This window comes from Mytilus trossulus, chromosome 6 (assembly GCF_036588685.1).
Source record: "Mytilus trossulus isolate FHL-02 chromosome 6, PNRI_Mtr1.1.1.hap1, whole genome shotgun sequence".
Lineage (NCBI taxonomy): Eukaryota > Metazoa > Mollusca > Bivalvia > Mytilida > Mytilidae > Mytilus > Mytilus trossulus.
Genome location: NC_086378.1, coordinates 84,790,505 through 84,815,729, shown reverse-complemented (window position 1 = coordinate 84,815,729; position 25,225 = coordinate 84,790,505). Strand labels below are relative to the sequence as shown.

At 33.0% G+C, this 25,225-nt stretch overlaps 1 protein-coding gene across 1 annotated transcript in view; it reads right to left on the bottom strand.

Moving 5' to 3' along the window:
• LOC134723075 (uncharacterized) overlaps positions 1–6,350 on the bottom strand; it is a 48,131-nt gene extending 41,781 nt beyond the window's left edge. The window contains exon 1 of the mRNA XM_063586714.1: positions 6,332–6,350. Within this exon, the coding sequence (XP_063442784.1) occupies positions 6,332–6,350 (19 nt within the window). The remainder of the gene's footprint in view (positions 1–6,331) is intronic.
• Positions 6,351–25,225: the final 18,875 nt, after the last annotated feature.

Genomic DNA, 25,225 nt, shown 5'->3' with positions numbered 1-25,225 from the left:
ATCGTACAAAATAAGAATATTTCCTACATCATCTCGCTTCAGATTCTATCATTTTTATATAAAAAAATATTAACATGATTAAAGCTACAGGTTGGCGTTATAACACAAAAAAATCACAGTACTAAAAGATGAAATATATGGGTCAAGTGAAATACCTATCTAATGAGTCACAAAAAGAGAGAAGGTGTGTTCGAATAGCTATTTTTTTACTGAAAGTACTTGACGACAGTCTTTCAAGTTGGATGATGAAAATGCATATCTTCGAAAAATTCTATTTTTGTGTGTGTGATAACTAGAGTTTTAGAGTCTTCATACACTTAACAAATCTAGTCTTCCCTTCCACGAAATATTTAATTAGAATTTTTTAGAATGTTTATGAATTTTCGAAAATTCCACCTGACAACCGATCAGACAATAGTTTTAAGTTGTATCGATGCAGACAAGATCATTAACTGATGCTCATTAGCTAGTTGATACATTTGTATTTAAAAATATAACTGACATATTAGGATCGTAATGGTGCAATGTCGATAAATTTATCGGTTTCCAAGAGCAAAATTGGTAGCTCATCATCCCTACAATGGCTTCCGTTTCCACGATTGTGAAAATGAACTGGCGTAATTGGGAGATAATGTTAACGAAGTAGAATCCTGACTGTATAAATGTTCATTGTGTGATCTTTTGTAATATATATAAAGTAACGAAATGAATTGACAGAAGAAAAAAACCCGCACAATAGTTCAGACAACATCAATCAGCAAAACTTCGAAAATAAATATATAAGACAAACAGCATATGACCCATAATACATGATATCAACAAGTAGAACATTTGATTGGGTGAACACCAGTTTTTAAAGCACACCCACATCTTCATTTTGCCTATTCAGACACCTTGAACTGCATTTTAGTAGCCTGTTAATTTATATAAAGTGAAGAGAGTTCAAAACAGTACTAAAGGCTATAAGACACACACGTATAACAATTCCGGTTTTTATCCAACGCAATCATAGGTTTGAACGTAGTTTTTTTTAGACGGGTTTATATATATATATACCTGTTAGTCAAATGCGTTTTATTTAATTAATTAAACTTTTTCACTTTTTTAGTCGTTGGGAAAATGTTGTTTGTGCTGTATTTAGACCCTTCTATAACGAAATTTGTTTTACATGCACATGTATAAAAATTGCTGTTTTCATCCAACGCACTCATAGGTTTGAACGTAGTTTTTAGTTTATACTTGTTTATACTATTTGTTTGGGCTTGTATCGTATTTTCCGTCCGATTAATATGATCCGTTCATCCTATATTGACTCTTAAAATTCAAGAGTCTATCTAAAATGGGGGTAGATTTTATATGGACTTCCAAATACCGTTTCGATCCCTAACATCACTGGAGAGACATTTATTGTCGAAATCCGGATCTACTACACAAAAATGTCATGTTTGTGGCATAAAATTTTCCAAGAGACCAAAACAGTGAAAAAGTATATTTAAACAAAACGCATTTGACTAACAGGTCGAACAACTGATGTTCTTTAACCCTGCTGACTGCCAGTGGCGATTGCCAAATAAAATTGATCACGAGATGTAACAAAATGGATCTTAATATAAATTTAATACCAAACAGAAAACAATGAACTTGTGAACAAGATGTTATGCCACAAACACAAGGTGTCAATATTTTTTTGTACACCAGATATTGATTTCGACAATATATGTCTCTTCAGTAATGTTAGGGATCGAAACGATATTTGGAAGGCCATATAATTTACCCTAAAATTAAAGATTGACTCTTGAATTTTAAGAGTCAATGTAGGATGAACGGATCATATAAACTGGAGGGAAAATATGATACAATCCCAAACGATAAAATATAAACAAGTCCAAATTGAAAACTACGTTCAAACCTATGATTGCGTTGGATAAAAACCGCAATTGTTATACATGTGCATGTAAAACAAATTTCGTTGTAGAAGGGTCTAAATACTGCACAAACAACATTTTCCAAAAGACCAAAACAGTGAAAAAGTATATTTAAACAAAACGCATTTGACAAACAGGTCGAACAACTGATGTTCTTTAACCCTGCTGACTGCCAGTGGCGATTGCCAAATAAAATTGATCACGAGATGTAACAAAATGGATCTTAATATAAATCAAATACTAAACAGAAAACAATGAACTTGTGAACAAGATGTTATGCCACAAACACAAGGTGTCAATATTTATTTGTACACCATATCTAGATTTAGACAATATATGTCTCTTCAGTGATGTTAGGGATCGAAACGGTTTTTGGAAGGCCATATAATATACCCTCAATTTAAGATTGACTCTTGAATTTTAAGTCAATGTAGGATGAACGGATCATATAAACTGGAGGGAAAATATGATACAAGCCCAAACGATATATATATATATATATATATACATCACATTACTAGTTCCTGAAGATCTTCGGAAGCAGTGAAAGTACTAGTTAAAAAGTGATGCATAAAAACCGTTATTATCTTTTAATAATTTTCTTATAAATATATATCTGTAACAATAACATCTTCATGCCTTATATATCATGTACTGTAGTACGCCGCTAGATTAACACTGACGTAGAAAGGTAACACATGGCCAGCGAAAGATCTTTTTTGAGAGCCCAGGTGGTCGTGTGGTCTAGCGGGACGGCTGCAGTGCAGGTGATTTGGTGTCACAATATCAAAGTAGCATGGGTTCGAATCCCGGCGAGGGAAGAACCAAAAATTTGCGAAAGCAAATTTACAGATCTAACATTGTTGGGTTGATGTTTAGACGAGTTGTATATACATTATGTACACAGCCATGTATCACCATCATTGATGGCGATCCGATGGATACATCTGTTGTAGGGTTGTCGCTGACTCAGACGTACTTATGAATATAATTATTTTCTGTGACTGTATCTTACATTAATTTGTAGGATCCTTTACTATAGATAATTTAGCTGATCTGTAACAATAACATCTTCATGCCTTATATATCATGTACTGTAGTATGCCGCTAGATTAACACTGACGTGGAAAGGTAACACATGGCCAGCGAAAGATCTTTTTTTTGAGAGCCCAGGTGGTCGTGTGGTCTAGCGGGACGGCTGCAGTGCAGGCGATTTGGTGTCACGATATCACAGTGGCATTGGTTCGAATCCCATCATTGATGGCGATCCGATGGTTACATCTATTGTAGGGTTGTCACTGACTCAGACGTACTTATGAATATAATTATTTTATGTGACTGTATCTTACATTAATTTGTAGGATCCTTTACTATTTATCACAGTAGCAAGGGTTCGAATCCCGGCGAGGGAAGAACCAAAAATTTGCGAAAGCAAATTTACAGATCTATTAGACCGTTGGTTTTCCCGTTTGAATGGTTTTACACTAGTAATTTTGGGGCCCTTTATAGCTTGTTGTTCGGTGTGAGCCAAGGCTCCGTGTTGAAGGCCGTACTTTAACCTATAATGGTTTAATTTTTAAATTGTTATTTGGATGGAGAGTTGTCTCATTGGCACTCACACCACATCTTCCTATATCTACTAACATTGTTGGGTTGATGTTTAGACGAGTTGTATATATATATAATATATATATATAACATGTCTAAAAGAATACAACATCACCAAAAACACAATAAAACGAACAATATGTTAGATATTTCGGATAACAGATATCCTTCTTCGGTAATTGCACGATGAAAAATGAATCATGTCAATTCAAATTAAGACTCTATCAAAATCTTGATTTATACAATTTAAGCGAACGTTGGAACAATTTTAAAATTTCCAAACACACCGCAAATAGTTATCAAAGGTACCAGGATTATAATTTAGTACGCCAGACGAAAATATGCCAAAAATAAAAAAAGTTATTTACGATGTGAACTGGCACAACTCTAAATTCCCAAAGGTGTTGACAGTTGAGATGTTAAACAACTGCGTGGAAATACAGTCCCAAAAAACAGTCCTGACCGATCTAAACTGGTATGATATTTAAGATATGACAACGGTAAGGCAGTAGTATCAGAGACTTTAAACATCCCAAAAATGTAGTAATTTGATGATAAGAAAATTGAGTAATAAATTTTTACTAAGGTTAAGTAATAGAACGTGACTGCGTACTTACACATCCTTGCCAACTGTTATCAAAACTAATATAATTCAAAAATTCCTGAAAAGTGTAAGGGTCCAGTACGGAAGCCGTAGTAACTGGCCACAAGTGATGGCAGGAAATTAGTGATAGTAGGAAAAATGAGTGACTCTTCTATGTTTTTTCATTAATGCCCTCTGGGGAAACTGTTCTCAGCTTTCTTATCCAAAAACTTTCCCGAGCAAGTCTGTCGGCCTTTGACCAATCCTCGTTATGATCTATGATAGTGATGGTAAGTTTTTTAAGATCAGCTTGGGCGTGCCCATGTGATCTTAAATGACGACTTACGGGGAGGTCAGGCTAGCATGTGTAGTCGCTACGATGACCATTCATGCGTTTGTTGAATGGTTGTTCTGTTTCGCCAACATACTGCATGCCACATCGACACTGAAGAATGTACACAACATTCTGGGTTTTGCAAGTTACATTACAAACTATTGTGTACACATACCCAGTGGAGTGGCAAGTAAATGTTTGAGTATTCACTATTTGTTGGCAAGTCAGACATCGTTTGTTACCACACGACTTGCAACATCCTGTAGTTGAACAGCTTTTATCAGAGGAGACGGCAGCTTTTACAAAAAAGTCTTTTAGACTTGCTGGTCTCCGAAAAGCTTGCACAATGACGGTCACATAGATGAGGATACAATTGGATATTTAAAACCAGAGAACGCCAAGCCTGGTCGATTGTATCTTCTTCCTAAAATACACAAGGTTAACAATCCTGGTAGACCCATTGTATCCGCTAACGGCCACCCGACTGAAAAAATCTCGGAATTTGTAGACTTTCATTTAAGATGTCATGTAGAAAATCTTCCTTCTCACATTCAAGACACTACAGATTATCTTCGCAAAATGGAATCCATGAACCCTCTTCCTCCGGAAACCCTCCTTGTCACTTTAGATGTCACTTCCTTGTATACCAACATACCTCATGATGACGGAATACAATCGTGTAGGGAAATATGGGACTCTCGCAACACTTTAGAACCACCAACCGAATGTTTAGTCCAGCTGCTTACTCTGGTCCTTAAATGCAACAATTTTACCTTTAATGGTGATAATTACCTTCAAATACCCGGGACAGCGATGGGGACGAAAATGGCGCCGTCTTACGCCAATATTTTCATGGGCAAATTAGAGAAACACATTATTTCATCATCTTTATCCAAACCTTTGTCTTGGTTCCGTTTCATCGATGATGTTGACATGAAATGGATCGAATCCCAACAAAAATTGGATGCTTTTATCAGACATGCAAACAACGCCCACCAGTCAATTAAATTTACATATGAAATATCCGACTCTAAGATATCTTTCTTAGACACAACTACATCTATAAAGGACGGTGTCATATCAACAGACCTCTACTGTAAACCTACAGATAAACATCAGTACCTTTCTCCCCAAAGCTGTCACCCCAAAGCTGTCACCCCAAACACTGTACAAAAAGTATCCCGTACAGTCAAGCTCTCAGAGTAAAGTGGATTTGCTCCTCTGAGGAGGCTGTCACTCAGCGGTAACAGGAACTTCGCGGATTTTTAATCAAACGAGGTTATAAGAAATGGGACATAGATAAGGGGTTTGCGCGTGCTAACAATAACAGCCGCAAAGACCTGTTACAGTACAAAAAGAAGAGGCGCAGCAAAATAGTTCCATTTGTGTTAACATACAATCCCGCCTTTTCAAACCTTTCACGTTTGATCCGTGCCAATTGGCAAAGTATTGCCAATCACCCAAAATTATCCAAAATCTTTCCCGATCCTCCTGTCAAATTTTTCGGAGACCAGCAAGTCTAAAATATTTTTTTGTAAAAGCTGCCGTCTCCTCTGATAAAAGCTGTTCAACTACAGGATGGTGCAAGTCGTGTGGTAACAAACGATGTCTGACTTGCCAACAAATAGTGAATACTCAAACATTTACTTGCCACTCCACTGGGTCTGTGTACACAATATTTTGTAATGTAACTTGCAAAACCCAGAATGTTGTATACATTCTTCAGTGTCGATGTGGCATGCAGTATGTTGGCGAGACAGAACAACCATTCAACAAACGCATGAATGGTCATCGTAGCGACTACACATGCAAGCCTGACCTCCCCGTAAGTCGTCATTTAAGATCACATGTGCACGCCCAAGCTTATCTTAAAAAACTTACCATCACTATCATAGATCATAACGAGGATTGGTCAAAGGCCGACAGACTTGCTCGGGAAAGTTTTTGGTTAAGAAAGCTGAGGACAGTTTCCCCAGAGGGCATTAATGAAAAAACATAGAAGAGTCACTCATTTTTCCTACTATCACTAATTTCCTGCCATCACTTGTGGCCAGTTACTACGGCTTCCGTACTGGACCCTTACACTTTTCAGGAATTTGTGAATTATATTAGTTTTGATAACAGTTGGCAAGGATGTGTAAGTACGCAGCCACGTTCTATTACTTAACCTTAGTAAAAATTTATTACTCAATTTTCTTATCATCAAATTACTACATTTTTGGGATGTTTAAATACGCAGTCTCTGATACTACTGCCTTACCGTTGTCATATTTTAAATATCATACCAGTATAGATCGGTCAGGACTGTTTTTTGGGACTGTATTTCCACGCAGTTGTTTAACATCTCAACTGTCAACACCTTTGGGAATTTAGAGTTGTGCCAGTTCACATCGTAAATAACTTTTTTTATTTTTGGCATATTTTCGTCTGGCGTACTGAATTATAATCCTGGTACCTTTGATAACTATTTGCGGTGTGTTTGGAAATTTTAAAATTGTTCCAGCGTTCGCTTAAATTGTATAAATCAAGATTTTGATAGAGTCTTAATTTGAATTGACATGATTCACTTTCATCGTGCAATTACCGAAGAAGGATATCTGTTATCCGAAATATCTAACATATTGTTCGTTTTATTGTGTTTTTGGTGATGTTGTATTCTTTTAGACTTGTTATATATTATATTATGTAGTGTACTGCATCATGTTTATATGATCCATCGCCCCGTAAGATTTATCGTTGACTATTTATTCAGTCATTTTATATATATAATATATATAAGTGCCTATAAATAGCAGCACATGACATACAAATCTATGGGAGTGTGGATTAATCAGTACAGAGATTAATTCAATTACACAAATAAAATTATAGATTGCCTAACAATGTAATTTTAACACACTATTTAGTTTGTAAATATAAGAATGTTTAAAATATTTACAAAATGATGAAAATAAACGCAATATTTCGCTAGACCAACTAGCTTTATCAAGCGTGCATCTATCCAGGTGAAATCGGATGTAGATGATAAGAAACTTTTGCAGCTCAATGTATATGTTGAACTTAGCTGCCTTGAAAATAAGAAAATTTTGCAGCTCAATGTCTATGTTGAATTTGGATTGAGCTGCCTTAAAAATAAAAAGAGTTTGCAGCTCCATGTATATGTTGCTCTTGGATTTAGCTGCCTTAAAAATACATAATTGGAAGTTTTAAATTAGCAACGTTCATTGGCCGATATTACGGGATAAAAAGGACGATGCTTTGTTTTTAAATTATTCTTTATCTTTCCTGTATCTTTTCTCGTCTTTTTCGTTAAGACCATCAGGTTCTAAAGTGTGGAGTTGGTGGATCCAAAAGTTTTCTCTTCTCCTTCTCGCCGTGGTGTCCCACTCGGTGTTGACTTCTATAATTTGGAAAGTGACATTTTCAAAAGGATGTTTCGTTGAACGAAGATGTCTTGTGAGAGGACAGTTTTTGTTGGTTTTGTACGATGAACGATGGTTATTGAGCCGAATATTAAATTTGTCCATTGTTTCTCCCACATACTGAATGCCACATGTGTCACATGTTAATATATAAATTGAGTTCTCCGTTTTACAGTTGGAATTTGAGTAGATGGTATAATTTTGTTTAGTAACGGAGCTGATGAAAGAACTGCTTGTATTGGCAGCTTTACAACACAAACAATTCCTTCGACCACATTGTTTGTAGCAACCGGGCGATGGAGTAGGCTGCTTTGCTAATACAGAAGTCACTAATTTGTCACGGATGTTTTTAGGTCTTCTGAAGGCCATGACTGGTGGTGATGAAAATACTTTTTTTAGATTTAAATCATTTTCTATAATTTTCCAATGCTTCTGAACAATGGATGACACATTTTTAAAATCAGGATGGTAAGTGAGTACAAGGGGTGTTCTTTTAGCTGCTTTATTCTTATCTTTGTACTCAAGAAGTTCTTGGCGACTAGTTTTGTTTGCTCTTTCGAAAGCGCTATCAATGATGTTGTTATTGTATCCTCGAACAACTAGATGTTTACGAAGTTGTCCAAGTCTAGCATCTTTCGTATTTTCATTAGAGCATATTCTCTTGATTCGTAATGCCTGGCTGAATGGGATACCACGGGAGCAGTGTTTAGGATGGCAACTTTTTGGAGAAAGGAATTGATGTTTGTCCGTTTGTTTGGTGTGAAGGTCCGTTATAATGGTTCCGTTCTTGATGTAACTCGTAGTATCGAGGAAGTCAATTTTCTCCATAGAGGATTCATATGTAAATTTTATTGAATGGTGGAAAGAGTTACAGTGTTCTAGACATTCATTAAGATGTTCTTGTGAATCTGTCCATTTGAAATCAATATCGTCAATGAATCGGAACCATGATAAGGGCTGATATGGAGCACTAGCCAAGAGGCGTTTTTCAAGTTGGCCCATAAATATGTTGGCATATGACGGGGCCATTTTTGTGCCCATACTAGTACCGTCTATCTGGAGATAGTGTTTTTCATTGAAAGAGAAGTTGTTATTCTCCAGTACTAGTTTGAGAAGTGTAACAAGGCACTCGGTAGGAGGTTTTTTTTCACTACGAGTGTTCCATGCCTCTTCACACGCTGATTATCTAACACAACTGATTATCTAAAGAAAATGGAAAGCCTCAATCTTTTACCAATCAATACTATACTTGCATCCATGGACGTGTCTTCTTTATATACCAACATTCCACAAGACGAAGGAATAGCAGCGTGTGAAGAGGCATGGAACACTCGTAGTGAAAAAAAACCTCCTACCGAGTGCCTTAACCTAAGCTTAGGCAATTGTGAGATAGGTTGCCAAGTTTCATGGCCATATGACATATATTAGAGACACTAGGGTCATTTTAATATAGACATTTGAATGTTTATTTTTGACGTGTAAATCAAATATCTTCAACTGTCAAGATTTTGGCCTTAAAATTTAAAATTTTGCAAAAATTTGCTTTGTAAATGCTCTTGAATATCAAATATTAAGTATTAAAAGCATCTGAACACTCATTTTATTTATCAGATGTATTGTAATTATTCCAAAGTTAAATTTATATAAGCCTATGCCTGAAAATAGAGATTTTCCAATTTAGGGACGCCTTATATAAATATGCATTTTTCTCAGCCAATTTGAAGATTTTGAAGTTTTTTATGCCTAATTTATTCTTTCATATATATAAAATGTACTTTAAATGTATAGAAAAGTGTCAAAAAGCATACCACATGAGTATAAAATGGTCTTGGGCCATGTAGTACTGAGAATTATTTAGAGTCGATTTAGGCGGTAGCCCATATTGACATATAAAAATGCACACAGAAGCTATTAGAAATGAAAATGTGTAACTTTTTGCTCATTTCTATGCTAAGGCGTTATGATACAAGAAGTCTAATTGCAAAAGGACTCTTGCATTTAAATTTTTAAGAAACAATATGGTCTGATGGCCAGTTTTTTCACTTTTCAATGGAAAACTTGCATTTAGTTTTAGCCTTAATAGGCATAAAGTTGGACCACTTACTATCATACAGAGAAAAAAAATGGTAGCCTATGAAAGGAGTAAGGTGTACTGAGTATAATAAAGTGCTTTTTTTACAGATTTAGTGAAATTTTTGTGATGGACTACAGATTTGATGTACAAAGCTCTTCACATTTTACATACATCTATTAGGCCGTTTAACCATGACCGTGAATACAAATATCTGCACTTTTTTTCTGTGATAATCTACTTTTCTCTATATCCAGAGTTCACAAATGGTTAATTAAATTTGATTTAATCATAGAAACACAAATATCAGGAACAAAAAAGCTGTCAGATAGAAAGTCAGCATGCCTCTTAGCCATAAAATGTAAACTGCTTTAAAATGCTTATTATAGCCGTAGAATGCCAAAATGGCACATTTTAACAGAATTTCTGTAAACCAAAGATGTAAATCCTTTACTTTGATTGAGTTTGACAAACTGAAACCAGCAAATCATTCAGGAAAGTTGCCAAAGTACAGAATCTAGATTTCAGGAATCCATCTCTTAGGCCCGAGAACACAGTTATTTCGTAGTGCATTTCTTTTAGACAATAAATTCAAATTAAAAAAATCGCACCTGCTCTTTCTCAAAAAGATTTTTACAGTGTAGTGTACTACCAGTGAGACAAATAATATCAAAATTATAGAAACTTCTACCAGCTCTAACTCAAAATATTGACAATTCTGTGTTAAGGGGGTGTAAAATTCAGTTTGACAGCTTCAGACGTGCTAAAATTTGACCTTTTAGAACTGGACCAATTTACTTCTTAACATAAAGATTCAGCACCCAATTTTTTTTTACATGTAATTACATCCCCCTACTTGATATTTCATGCATTTAATATCAAGAAATAAATTGGGAAAGTGTATCAAATAAGACATGCAAGTTATACACTGTTTACACTAGGGACTATATTCGTAGACAACGAAAACCAAAGGACGATAACTGTGTCCTTGGACCTAATAGGACAGAAAGACTTGACCAATCTTTATAAAACTTTGCATAACCTAAGCTTAGGCAATTGTGAGATAGGTTGCCAAGTTTCATGGCCATATGACATATATTAGAGACACTAGGGTCATTTTAATATAGACATTTGAATGTTTATTTTTGACGTGTAAATCAAATATCTTCAACTGTCAAGATTTTGGCCTTAAAATTTAAAATTTTGCAAAAATTTGCTTTGTAAATGCTCTTGAATATCAAATATTAAGTATTAAAAGCATCTGAACACTCATTTTATTTATCAGATGTATTGTAATTATTCCAAAGTTAAATTTATATAAGCCTATGCCTGAAAATAGAGATTTTCCAATTTAGGGACGCCTTATATAAATATGCATTTTTCTCAGCCAATTTGAAGATTTTGAAGTTTTTTATGCCTAATTTATTCTTTCATATATATAAAATGTACTTTAAATGTATAGAAAAGTGTCAAAAAGCATACCACATGAGTATAAAATGGTCTTGGGCCATGTAGTACTGAGAATTATTTAGAGTCGATTTAGGCGGTAGCCCATATTGACATATAAAAATGCACACAGAAGCTATTAGAAATGAAAATGTGTAACTTTTTGCTCATTTCTATGCTAAGGCGTTATGATACAAGAAGTCTAATTGCAAAAGGACTCTTGCATTTAAATTTTTTAGAAACAATATGGTCTGATGGCCAGTTTTTTCACTTTTCAATGGAAAACTTGCATTTAGTTTTAGCCTTAATAGGCATAAAGTTGGACCACTTACTATCATACAGAGAAAAAAAATGGTAGCCTATGAAAGGAGTAAGGTGTACTGAGTATAATAAAGTGCTTTTTTTACAGATTTAGTGAAATTTTTGTGATGGACTACAGATTTGATGTACAAAGCTCTTCACATTTTACATACATCTATTAGGCCGTTTAACCATGACCGTGAATACAAATATCTGCACTTTTTTTCTGTGATAATCTACTTTTCTCTATATCCAGAGTTCACAAATGGTTAATTAAATTTGATTTAATCATAGAAACACAAATATCAGGAACAAAAAAGCTGTCAGATAGAAAGTCAGCATGCCTCTTAGCCATAAAATGTAAACTGCTTTAAAATGCTTATTATAGCCGTAGAATGCCAAAATGGCACATTTTAACAGAATTTCTGTAAACCAAAGATGTAAATCCTTTACTTTGATTGAGTTTGACAAACTGAAACCAGCAAATCATTCAGGAAAGTTGCCAAAGTACAGAATCTAGATTTCAGGAATCCATCTAATAGGACAGAAAGACTTGACCAATCTTTATAAAACTTTGCATAACCTAAGCTTAGGCAATTGTGAGATAGGTTGCCAAGTTTCATGGCCATATGACATATATTAGAGACACTAGGGTCATTTTAATATAGACATTTGAATGTTTATTTTTGACGTGTAAATCAAATATCTTCAACTGTCAAGATTTTGGCCTTACAATTTAAAATTTTGCAAAAATTTGCTTTGTAAATGCTCTTGAATATCAAATATTAAGTATTAAAAGCATCTGAACACTCATTTTATTTATCAGATGTATTGTAATTATTCCAAAGTTAAATTTATATAAGCCTATGCCTGAAAATAGAGATTTTCCAATTTAGGGACGCCTTATATAAATATGCATTTTTCTCAGCCAATTTGAAGATTTTGAAGTTTTTTATGCCTAATTTATTCTTTCATATATATAAAATGTACTTTAAATGTATAGAAAAGTGTCAAAAAGCATACCACATGAGTATAAAATGGTCTTGGGCCATGTAGTACTGAGAATTATTTAGAGTCGATTTAGGCGGTAGCCCATATTGACATATAAAAATGCACACAGAAGCTATTAGAAATGAAAATGTGTAACTTTTTGCTCATTTCTATGCTAAGGCGTTATGATACAAGAAGTCTAATTGCAAAAGGACTCTTGCATTTAAATTTTTTAGAAACAATATGGTCTGATGGCCAGTTTTTTCACTTTTCAATGGAAAACTTGCATTTAGTTTTAGCCTTAATAGGCATAAAGTTGGACCACTTACTATCATACAGAGAAAAAAAATGGTAGCCTATGAAAGGAGTAAGGTGTACTGAGTATAATAAAGTGCTTTTTTTACAGATTTAGTGAAATTTTTGTGATGGACTACAGATTTGATGTACAAAGCTCTTCACATTTTACATACATCTATTAGGCCGTTTAACCATGACCGTGAATACAAATATCTGCACTTTTTTTCTGTGATAATCTACTTTTCTCTATATCCAGAGTTCACAAATGGTTAATTAAATTTGATTTAATCATAGAAACACAAATATCAGGAACAAAAAAGCTGTCAGATAGAAAGTCAGCATGCCTCTTAGCCATAAAATGTAAACTGCTTTAAAATGCTTATTATAGCCGTAGAATGCCAAAATGGCACATTTTAACAGAATTTCTGTAAACCAAAGATGTAAATCCTTTACTTTGATTGAGTTTGACAAACTGAAACCAGCAAATCATTCAGGAAAGTTGCCAAAGTACAGAATCTAGATTTCAGGAATCCATCTCTTAGGCCCGAGAACACAGTTATTTCGTAGTGCATTTCTTTTAGACAATAAATTCAAATTAAAAAAATCGCACCTGCTCTTTCTCAAAAAGATTTTTACAGTGTAGTGTACTACCAGTGAGACAAATAATATCAAAATTATAGAAACTTCTACCAGCTCTAACTCAAAATATTGACAATTCTGTGTTAAGGGGGTGTAAAATTCAGTTTGACAGCTTCAGACGTGCTAAAATTTGACCTTTTAGAACTGGACCAATTTACTTCTTAACATAAAGATTCAGCACCCAATTTTTTTTTACATGTAATTACATCCCCCTACTTGATATTTCATGCATTTAATATCAAGAAATAAATTGGGAAAGTGTATCAAATAAGACATGCAAGTTATACACTGTTTACACTAGGGACTATATTCGTAGACAACGAAAACCAAAGGACGATAACTGTGTCCTTGGACCTAATAGGACAGAAAGACTTGACCAATCTTTATAAAACTTTGCATAACCTAAGCTTAGGCAATTGTGAGATAGGTTGCCAAGTTTCATGGCCATATGACATATATTAGAGACACTAGGGTCATTTTATTATAGACATTTGAATGTTTATTTTTGACGTGTAAATCAAATATCTTCAACTGTCAAGATTTTGGCCTTAAAATTTAAAATTTTGCAAAAATTTGCTTTGTAAATGCTCTTGAATATCAAATATTAAGTATTAAAAGCATCTGAACACTCATTTTATTTATCAGATGTATTGTAATTATTCCAAAGTTAAATTTATATAAGCCTATGCCTGAAAATAGAGATTTTCCAATTTAGGGACGCCTTATATAAATATGCATTTTTCTCAGCCAATTTGAAGATTTTGAAGTTTTTTATGCCTAATTTATTCTTTCATATATATAAAATGTACTTTAAATGTATAGAAAAGTGTCAAAAAGCATACCACATGAGTATAAAATGGTCTTGGGCCATGTAGTACTGAGAATTATTTAGAGTCGATTTAGGCGGTAGCCCATATTGACATATAAAAATGCACACAGAAGCTATTAGAAATGAAAATGTGTAACTTTTTGCTCATTTCTATGCTAAGGCGTTATGATACAAGAAGTCTAATTGCAAAAGGACTCTTGCATTTAAATTTTTTAGAAACAATATGGTCTGATGGCCAGTTTTTTCACTTTTCAATGGAAAACTTGCATTTAGTTTTAGCCTTAATAGGCATAAAGTTGGACCACTTACTATCATACAGAGAAAAAAAATGGTAGCCTATGAAAGGAGTAAGGTGTACTGAGTATAATAAAGTGCTTTTTTTACAGATTTAGTGAAATTTTTGTGATGGACTACAGATTTGATGTACAAAGCTCTTCACATTTTACATACATCTATTAGGCCGTTTAACCATGACCGTGAATACAAATATCTGCACTTTTTTTCTGTGATAATCTACTTTTCTCTATATCCAGAGTTCACAAATGGTTAATTAAATTTGATTTAATCATAGAAACACAAATATCAGGAACAAAAAAGCTGTCAGATAGAAAGTCAGCATGCCTCTTAGCCATAAAATGTAAACTGCTTTAAAATGCTTATTATAGCCGTAGAATGCCAAAATGGCACATTTTAACAGAATTTCTGTAAACCAAAGATGTAAATCCTTTACTTTGATTGAGTTTGACAAACTGAAACCAGCAAATCATTCAGGAAAGTTGCCAAAGTACAGAATCTAGATTTCAGGAATCCATCTCTTAGGCCCGAGAACACAGTTATTTCGTAGTGCATTTCTTTTAGACAATAAATTCAAATTAAAAAAATCGCACCTGCTCTTTCTCAAAAAGATTTTTACAGTGTAGTGTACTACCAGTGAGACAAATAATATCAAAATTATAGAAACTTCTACCAGCTCTAACTCAAAATATTGACAATTCTGTGTTAAGGGGGTGTAAAATTCAGTTTGACAGCTTCAGACGTGCTAAAATTTGACCTTTTAGAACTGGACCAATTTACTTCTTAACATAAAGATTCAGCACCCAATTTTTTTTTACATGTAATTACATCCCCCTACTTGATATTTCATGCATTTAATATCAAGAAATAAATTGGGAAAGTGTATCAAATAAGACATGCAAGTTATACACTGTTTACACTAGGGACTATATTCGTAGACAACGAAAACCAAAGGACGATAACTGTGTCCTTGGACCTAATAGGACAGAAAGACTTGACCAATCTTTATAAAACTTTGCATAACCTAAGCTTAGGCAATTGTGAGATAGGTTGCCAAGTTTCATGGCCATATGACATATATTAGAGACACTAGGGTCATTTTAATATAGACATTTGAATGTTTATTTTTGACGTGTAAATCAAATATCTTCAACTGTCAAGATTTTGGCCTTAAAATTTAAAATTTTGCAAAAATTTGCTTTGTAAATGCTCTTGAATATCAAATATTAAGTATTAAAAGCATCTGAACACTCATTTTATTTATCAGATGTATTGTAATTATTCCAAAGTTAAATTTATATAAGCCTATGCCTGAAAATAGAGATTTTCCAATTTAGGGACGCCTTATATAAATATGCATTTTTCTCAGCCAATTTGAAGATTTTGAAGTTTTTTATGCCTAATTTATTCTTTCATATATATAAAATGTACTTTAAATGTATAGAAAAGTGTCAAAAAGCATACCACATGAGTATAAAATGGTCTTGGGCCATGTAGTACTGAGAATTATTTAGAGTCGATTTAGGCGGTAGCCCATATTGACATATAAAAATGCACACAGAAGCTATTAGAAATGAAAATGTGTAACTTTTTGCTCATTTCTATGCTAAGGCGTTATGATACAAGAAGTCTAATTGCAAAAGGACTCTTGCATTTAAATTTTTTAGAAACAATATGGTCTGATGGCCAGTTTTTTCACTTTTCAATGGAAAACTTGCATTTAGTTTTAGCCTTAATAGGCATAAAGTTGGACCACTTACTATCATACAGAGAAAAAAAATGGTAGCCTATGAAAGGAGTAAGGTGTACTGAGTATAATAAAGTGCTTTTTTTACAGATTTAGTGAAATTTTTGTGATGGACTACAGATTTGATGTACAAAGCTCTTCACATTTTACATACATCTATTAGGCCGTTTAACCATGACCGTGAATACAAATATCTGCACTTTTTTTCTGTGATAATCTACTTTTCTCTATATCCAGAGTTCACAAATGGTTAATTAAATTTGATTTAATCATAGAAACACAAATATCAGGAACAAAAAAGCTGTCAGATAGAAAGTCAGCATGCCTCTTAGCCATAAAATGTAAACTGCTTTAAAATGCTTATTATAGCCGTAGAATGCCAAAATGGCACATTTTAACAGAATTTCTGTAAACCAAAGATGTAAATCCTTTACTTTGATTGAGTTTGACAAACTGAAACCAGCAAATCATTCAGGAAAGTTGCCAAAGTACAGAATCTAGATTTCAGGAATCCATCTCTTAGGCCCGAGAACACAGTTATTTCGTAGTGCATTTCTTTTAGACAATAAATTCAAATTAAAAAAATCGCACCTGCTCTTTCTCAAAAAGATTTTTACAGTGTAGTGTACTACCAGTGAGACAAATAATATCAAAATTATAGAAACTTCTACCAGCTCTAACTCAAAATATTGACAATTCTGTGTTAAGGGGGTGTAAAATTCAGTTTGACAGCTTCAGACGTGCTAAAATTTGACCTTTTAGAACTGGACCAATTTACTTCTTAACATAAAGATTCAGCACCCAATTTTTTTTTACATGTAATTACATCCCCCTACTTGATATTTCATGCATTTAATATCAAGAAATAAATTGGGAAAGTGTATCAAATAAGACATGCAAGTTATACACTGTTTACACTAGGGACTATATTCGTAGACAACGAAAACCAAAGGACGATAACTGTGTCCTTGGACCTAATAGGACAGAAAGACTTGACCAATCTTTATAAAACTTTGCATAACCTAAGCTTAGGCAATTGTGAGATAGGTTGCCAAGTTTCATGGCCATATGACATATATTAGAGACACTAGGGTCATTTTATTATAGACATTTGAATGTTTATTTTTGACGTGTAAATCAAATATCTTCAACTGTCAAGATTTTGGCCTTAAAATTTAAAATTTTGCAAAAATTTGCTTTGTAAATGCTCTTGAATATCAAATATTAAGTATTAAAAGCATCTGAACACTCATTTTATTTATCAGATGTATTGTAATTATTCCAAAGTTAAATTTATATAAGCCTATGCCTGAAAATAGAGATTTTCCAATTTAGGGACGCCTTATATAAATATGCATTTTTCTCAGCCAATTTGAAGATTTTGAAGTTTTTTATGCCTAATTTATTCTTTCATATATATAAAATGTACTTTAAATGTATAGAAAAGTGTCAAAAAGCATACCACATGAGTATAAAATGGTCTTGGGCCATGTAGTACTGAGAATTATTTAGAGTCGATTTAGGCGGTAGCCCATATTGACATATAAAAATGCACACAGAAGCTATTAGAAATGAAAATGTGTAACTTTTTGCTCATTTCTATGCTAAGGCGTTATGATACAAGAAGTCTAATTGCAAAAGGACTCTTGCATTTAAATTTTTTAGAAACAATATGGTCTGATGGCCAGTTTTTTCACTTTTCAATGGAAAACTTGCATTTAGTTTTAGCCTTAATAGGCATAAAGTTGGACCACTTACTATCATACAGAGAAAAAAAATGGTAGCCTATGAAAGGAGTAAGGTGTACTGAGTATAATAAAGTGCTTTTTTTACAGATTTAGTGAAATTTTTGTGATGGACTACAGATTTGATGTACAAAGCTCTTCACATTTTACATACATCTATTAGGCCGTTTAACCATGACCGTGAATACAAATATCTGCACTTTTTTTCTGTGATAATCTACTTTTCTCTATATCCAGAGTTCACAAATGGTTAATTAAATTTGATTTAATCATAGAAACACAAATATCAGGAACAAAAAAGCTGTCAGATAGAAAGTCAGCATGCCTCTTAGCCATAAAATGTAAACTGCTTTAAAATGCTTATTATAGCCGTAGAATGCCAAAATGGCACATTTTAACAGAATTTCTGTAAACCAAAGATGTAAATCCTTTACTTTGATTGAGTTTGACAAACTGAAACCAGCAAATCATTCAGGAAAGTTGCCAAAGTACAGAATCTAGATTTCAGGAATCCATCTCTTAGGCCCGAGAACACAGTTATTTCGTAGTGCATTTCTTTTAGACAATAAATTCAAATTAAAAAAATCGCACCTGCTCTTTCTCAAAAAGATTTTTACAGTGTAGTGTACTACCAGTGAGACAAATAATATCAAAATTATAGAAACTTCTACCAGCTCTAACTCAAAATATTGACAATTCTGTGTTAAGGGGGTGTAAAATTCAGTTTGACAGCTTCAGACGTGCTAAAATTTGACCTTTTAGAACTGGACCAATTTACTTCTTAACATAAAGATTCAGCACCCAATTTTTTTTTACATGTAATTACATCCCCCTACTTGATATTTCATGCATTTAATATCAAGAAATAAATTGGGAAAGTGTATCAAATAAGACATGCAAGTTATACACTGTTTACACTAGGGACTATATTCGTAGACAACGAAAACCAAAGGACGATAACTGTGTCCTTGGACCTAATAGGACAGAAAGACTTGACCAATCTTTATAAAACTTTGCATAACCTAAGCTTAGGCAATTGTGAGATAGGTTGCCAAGTTTCATGGCCATATGACATATATTAGAGACACTAGGGTCATTTTAATATAGACATTTGAATGTTTATTTTTGACGTGTAAATCAAATATCTTCAACTGTCAAGATTTTGGCCTTAAAATTTAAAATTTTGCAAAAATTTGCTTTGTAAATGCTCTTGAATATCAAATATTAAGTATTAAAAGCATCTGAACACTCATTTTATTTATCAGATGTATTGTAATTATTCCAAAGTTAAATTTATATAAGCCTATGCCTGAAAATAGAGATTTTCCAATTTAGGGACGCCTTATATAAATATGCATTTTTCTCAGCCAATTTGAAGATTTTGAAGTTTTTTATGCCTAATTTATTCTTTCATATATATAAAATGTACTTTAAATGTATAGAAAAGTGTCAAAAAGCATACCACATGAGTATAAAATGGTCTTGGGCCATGTAGTACTGAGAATTATTTAGAGTCGATTTAGGCGGTAGCCCATATTGACATATAAAAATGCACACAGAAGCTATTAGAAATGAAAATGTGTAACTTTTTGCTCATTTCTATGCTAAGGCGTTATGATACAAGAAGTCTAATTGCAAAAGGACTCTTGCATTTAAATTTTTTAGAAACAATATGGTCTGATGGCCAGTTTTTTCACTTTTCAATGGAAAACTTGCATTTAGTTTTAGCCTTAATAGGCATAAAGTTGGACCACTTACTATCATACAGAGAAAAAAAATGGTAGCCTATGAAAGGAGTAAGGTGTACTGAGTATAATAAAGTGCTTTTTTTACAGATTTAGTGAAATTTTTGTGATGGACTACAGATTTGATGTACAAAGCTCTTCACATTTTACATACATCTATTAGGCCGTTTAACCATGACCGTGAATACAAATATCTGCACTTTTTTTCTGTGATAATCTACTTTTCTCTATATCCAGAGTTCACAAATGGTTAATTAAATTTGATTTAATCATAGAAACACAAATATCAGGAACAAAAAAGCTGTCAGATAGAAAGTCAGCATGCCTCTTAGCCATAAAATGTAAACTGCTTTAAAATGCTTATTATAGCCGTAGAATGCCAAAATGGCACATTTTAACAGAATTTCTGTAAACCAAAGATGTAAATCCTTTACTTTGATTGAGTTTGACAAACTGAAACCAGCAAATCATTCAGGAAAGTTGCCAAAGTACAGAATCTAGATTTCAGGAATCCATCTCTTAGGCCCGAGAACACAGTTATTTCGTAGTGCATTTCTTTTAGACAATAAATTCAAATTAAAAAAATCGCACCTGCTCTTTCTCAAAAAGATTTTTACAGTGTAGTGTACTACCAGTGAGACAAATAATATCAAAATTATAGAAACTTCTACCAGCTCTAACTCAAAATATTGACAATTCTGTGTTAAGGGGGTGTAAAATTCAGTTTGACAGCTTCAGACGTGCTAAAATTTGACCTTTTAGAACTGGACCAATTTACTTCTTAACATAAAGATTCAGCACCCAATTTTTTTTTACATGTAATTACATCCCCCTACTTGATATTTCATGCATTTAATATCAAGAAATAAATTGGGAAAGTGTATCAAATAAGACATGCAAGTTATACACTGTTTACACTAGGGACTATATTCGTAGACAACGAAAACCAAAGGACGATAACTGTGTCCTTGGACCTAATAGGACAGAAAGACTTGACCAATCTTTATAAAACTTTGCATAACCTAAGCTTAGGCAATTGTGAGATAGGTTGCAAAGTTTCATGGCCATATGACATATATTAGAGACACTAGGGTCATTTTAATATAGACATTTGAATGTTTATTTTTGACGTGTAAATCAAAATATCTTCAACTGTCAAGATTTTGGCCTTAAAATTTAAAATTTTGCAAAAATTTGCTTTGTAAATGCTCTTGAATATCAAATATTAAGTATTAAAAGCATCTGAACACTCATTTTATTTATCAGATGTATTGTAATTATTCCAAAGTTAAATTTATATAAGCCTATGCCTGAAAATAGAGATTTTCCAATTTAGGGACGCCTTATATAAATATGCATTTTTCTCAGCCAATTTGAAGATTTTGAAGTTTTTTATGCCTAATTTATTCTTTCATATATATAAAATGTACTTTAAATGTATAGAAAAGTGTCAAAAAGCATACCACATGAGTATAAAATGGTCTTGGGCCATGTAGTACTGAGAATTATTTAGAGTCGATTTAGGCGGTAGCCCATATTGACATATAAAAATGCACACAGAAGCTATTAGAAATGAAAATGTGTAACTTTTTGCTCATTTCTATGCTAAGGCGTTATGATACAAGAAGTCTAATTGCAAAAGGACTCTTGCATTTAAATTTTTTAGAAACAATATGGTCTGATGGCCAGTTTTTTCACTTTTCAATGGAAAACTTGCATTTAGTTTTAGCCTTAATAGGCATAAAGTTGGACCACTTACTATCATACAGAGAAAAAAAATGGTAGCCTATGAAAGGAGTAAGGTGTACTGAGTATAATAAAGTGCTTTTTTTACAGATTTAGTGAAATTTTTGTGATGGACTACAGATTTGATGTACAAAGCTCTTCACATTTTACATACATCTATTAGGCCGTTTAACCATGACCGTGAATACAAATATCTGCACTTTTTTTCTGTGATAATCTACTTTTCTCTATATCCAGAGTTCACAAATGGTTAATTAAATTTGATTTAATCATAGAAACACAAATATCAGGAACAAAAAAGCTGTCAGATAGAAAGTCAGCATGCCTCTTAGCCATAAAATGTAAACTGCTTTAAAATGCTTATTATAGCCGTAGAATGCCAAAATGGCACATTTTAACAGAATTTCTGTAAACCAAAGATGTAAATCCTTTACTTTGATTGAGTTTGACAAACTGAAACCAGCAAATCATTCAGGAAAGTTGCCAAAGTACAGAATCTAGATTTCAGGAATCCATCTCTTAGGCCCGAGAACACAGTTATTTCGTAGTGCATTTCTTTTAGACAATAAATTCAAATTAAAAAAATCGCACCTGCTCTTTCTCAAAAAGATTTTTACAGTGTAGTGTACTACCAGTGAGACAAATAATATCAAAATTATAGAAACTTCTACCAGCTCTAACTCAAAATATTGACAATTCTGTGTTAAGGGGGTGTAAAATTCAGTTTGACAGCTTCAGACGTGCTAAAATTTGACCTTTTAGAACTGGACCAATTTACTTCTTAACATAAAGATTCAGCACCCAATTTTTTTTTACATGTAATTACATCCCCCTACTTGATATTTCATGCATTTAATATCAAGAAATAAATTGGGAAAGTGTATCAAATAAGACATGCAAGTTATACACTGTTTACACTAGGGACTATATTCGTAGACAACGAAAACCAAAGGACGATAACTGTGTCCTTGGACCTAATAGGACAGAAAGACTTGACCAATCTTTATAAAACTTTGCATAACCTAAGCTTAGGCAATTGTGAGATAGGTTGCCAAGTTTCATGGCCATATGACATATATTAGAGACACTAGGGTCATTTTAATATAGACATTTGAATGTTTATTTTTGACGTGTAAATCAAATATCTTCAACTGTCAAGATTTTGGCCTTAAAATTTAAATTTTGCAAAAATTTGCTTTGTAAATGCTCTTGAATATCAAATATTAAGTATTAAAAGCATCTGAACACTCATTTTATTTATCAGATGTATTGTAATTATTCCAAAGTTAAATTTATATAAGCCTATGCCTGAAAATAGAGATTTTCCAATTTAGGGACGCCTTATATAAATATGCATTTTTCTCAGCCAATTTGAAGATTTTGAAGTTTTTTATGCCTAATTTATTCTTTCATATATATAAAATGTACTTTAAATGTATAGAAAAGTGTCAAAAAGCATACCACATGAGTATAAAATGGTCTTGGGCCATGTAGTACTGAGAATTATTTAGAGTCGATTTAGGCGGTAGCCCATATTGACATATAAAAATGCACACAGAAGCTATTAGAAATGAAAATGTGTAACTTTTTGCTCATTTCTATGCTAAGGCGTTATGATACAAGAAGTCTAATTGCAAAAGGACTCTTGCATTTAAATTTTTTAGAAACAATATGGTCTGATGGCCAGTTTTTTCACTTTTCAATGGAAAACTTGCATTTAGTTTTAGCCTTAATAGGCATAAAGTTGGACCACTTACTATCATACAGAGAAAAAAAATGGTAGCCTATGAAAGGAGTAAGGTGTACTGAGTATAATAAAGTGCTTTTTTTACAGATTTAGTGAAATTTTTGTGATGGACTACAGATTTGATGTACAAAGCTCTTCACATTTTACATACATCTATTAGGCCGTTTAACCATGACCGTGAATACAAATATCTGCACTTTTTTTCTGTGATAATCTACTTTTCTCTATATCCAGAGTTCACAAATGGTTAATTAAATTTGATTTAATCATAGAAACACAAATATCAGGAACAAAAAAGCTGTCAGATAGAAAGTCAGCATGCCTCTTAGCCATAAAATGTAAACTGCTTTAAAATGCTTATTATAGCCGTAGAATGCCAAAATGGCACATTTTAACAGAATTTCTGTAAACCAAAGATGTAAATCCTTTACTTTGATTGAGTTTGACAAACTGAAACCAGCAAATCATTCAGGAAAGTTGCCAAAGTACAGAATCTAGATTTCAGGAATCCATCTCTTAGGCCCGAGAACACAGTTATTTCGTAGTGCATTTCTTTTAGACAATAAATTCAAATTAAAAAAATCGCACCTGCTCTTTCTCAAAAAGATTTTTACAGTGTAGTGTACTACCAGTGAGACAAATAATATCAAAATTATAGAAACTTCTACCAGCTCTAACTCAAAATATTGACAATTCTGTGTTAAGGGGGTGTAAAATTCAGTTTGACAGCTTCAGACGTGCTAAAATTTGACCTTTTAGAACTGGACCAATTTACTTCTTAACATAAAGATTCAGCACCCAATTTTTTTTTACATGTAATTACATCCCCCTACTTGATATTTCATGCATTTAATATCAAGAAATAAATTGGGAAAGTGTATCAAATAAGACATGCAAGTTATACACTGTTTACACTAGGGACTATATTCGTAGACAACGAAAACCAAAGGACGATAACTGTGTCCTTGGACCTAATAGGACAGAAAGACTTGACCAATCTTTATAAAACTTTGCATAACCTAAGCTTAGGCAATTGTGAGATAGGTTGCAAAGTTTCATGGCCATATGACATATATTAGAGACACTAGGGTCATTTTAATATAGACATTTGAATGTTTATTTTTGACGTGTAAATCAAATATCTTCAACTGTCAAGATTTTGGCCTTAAAATTTAAAATTTTGCAAAAATTTGCTTTGTAAATGCTCTTGAATATCAAATATTAAGTATTAAAAGCATCTGAACACTCATTTTATTTATCAGATGTATTGTAATTATTCCAAAGTTAAATTTATATAAGCCTATGCCTGAAAATAGAGATTTTCCAATTTAGGGACGCCTTATATAAATATGCATTTTTCTCAGCCAATTTGAAGATTTTGAAGTTTTTTATGCCTAATTTATTCTTTCATATATATAAAATGTACTTTAAATGTATAGAAAAGTGTCAAAAAGCATACCACATGAGTATAAAATGGTCTTGGGCCATGTAGTACTGAGAATTATTTAGAGTCGATTTAGGCGGTAGCCCATATTGACATATAAAAATGCACACAGAAGCTATTAGAAATGAAAATGTGTAACTTTTTGCTCATTTCTATGCTAAGGCGTTATGATACAAGAAGTCTAATTGCAAAAGGACTCTTGCATTTAAATTTTTTAGAAACAATATGGTCTGATGGCCAGTTTTTTCACTTTTCAATGGAAAACTTGCATTTAGTTTTAGCCTTAATAGGCATAAAGTTGGACCACTTACTA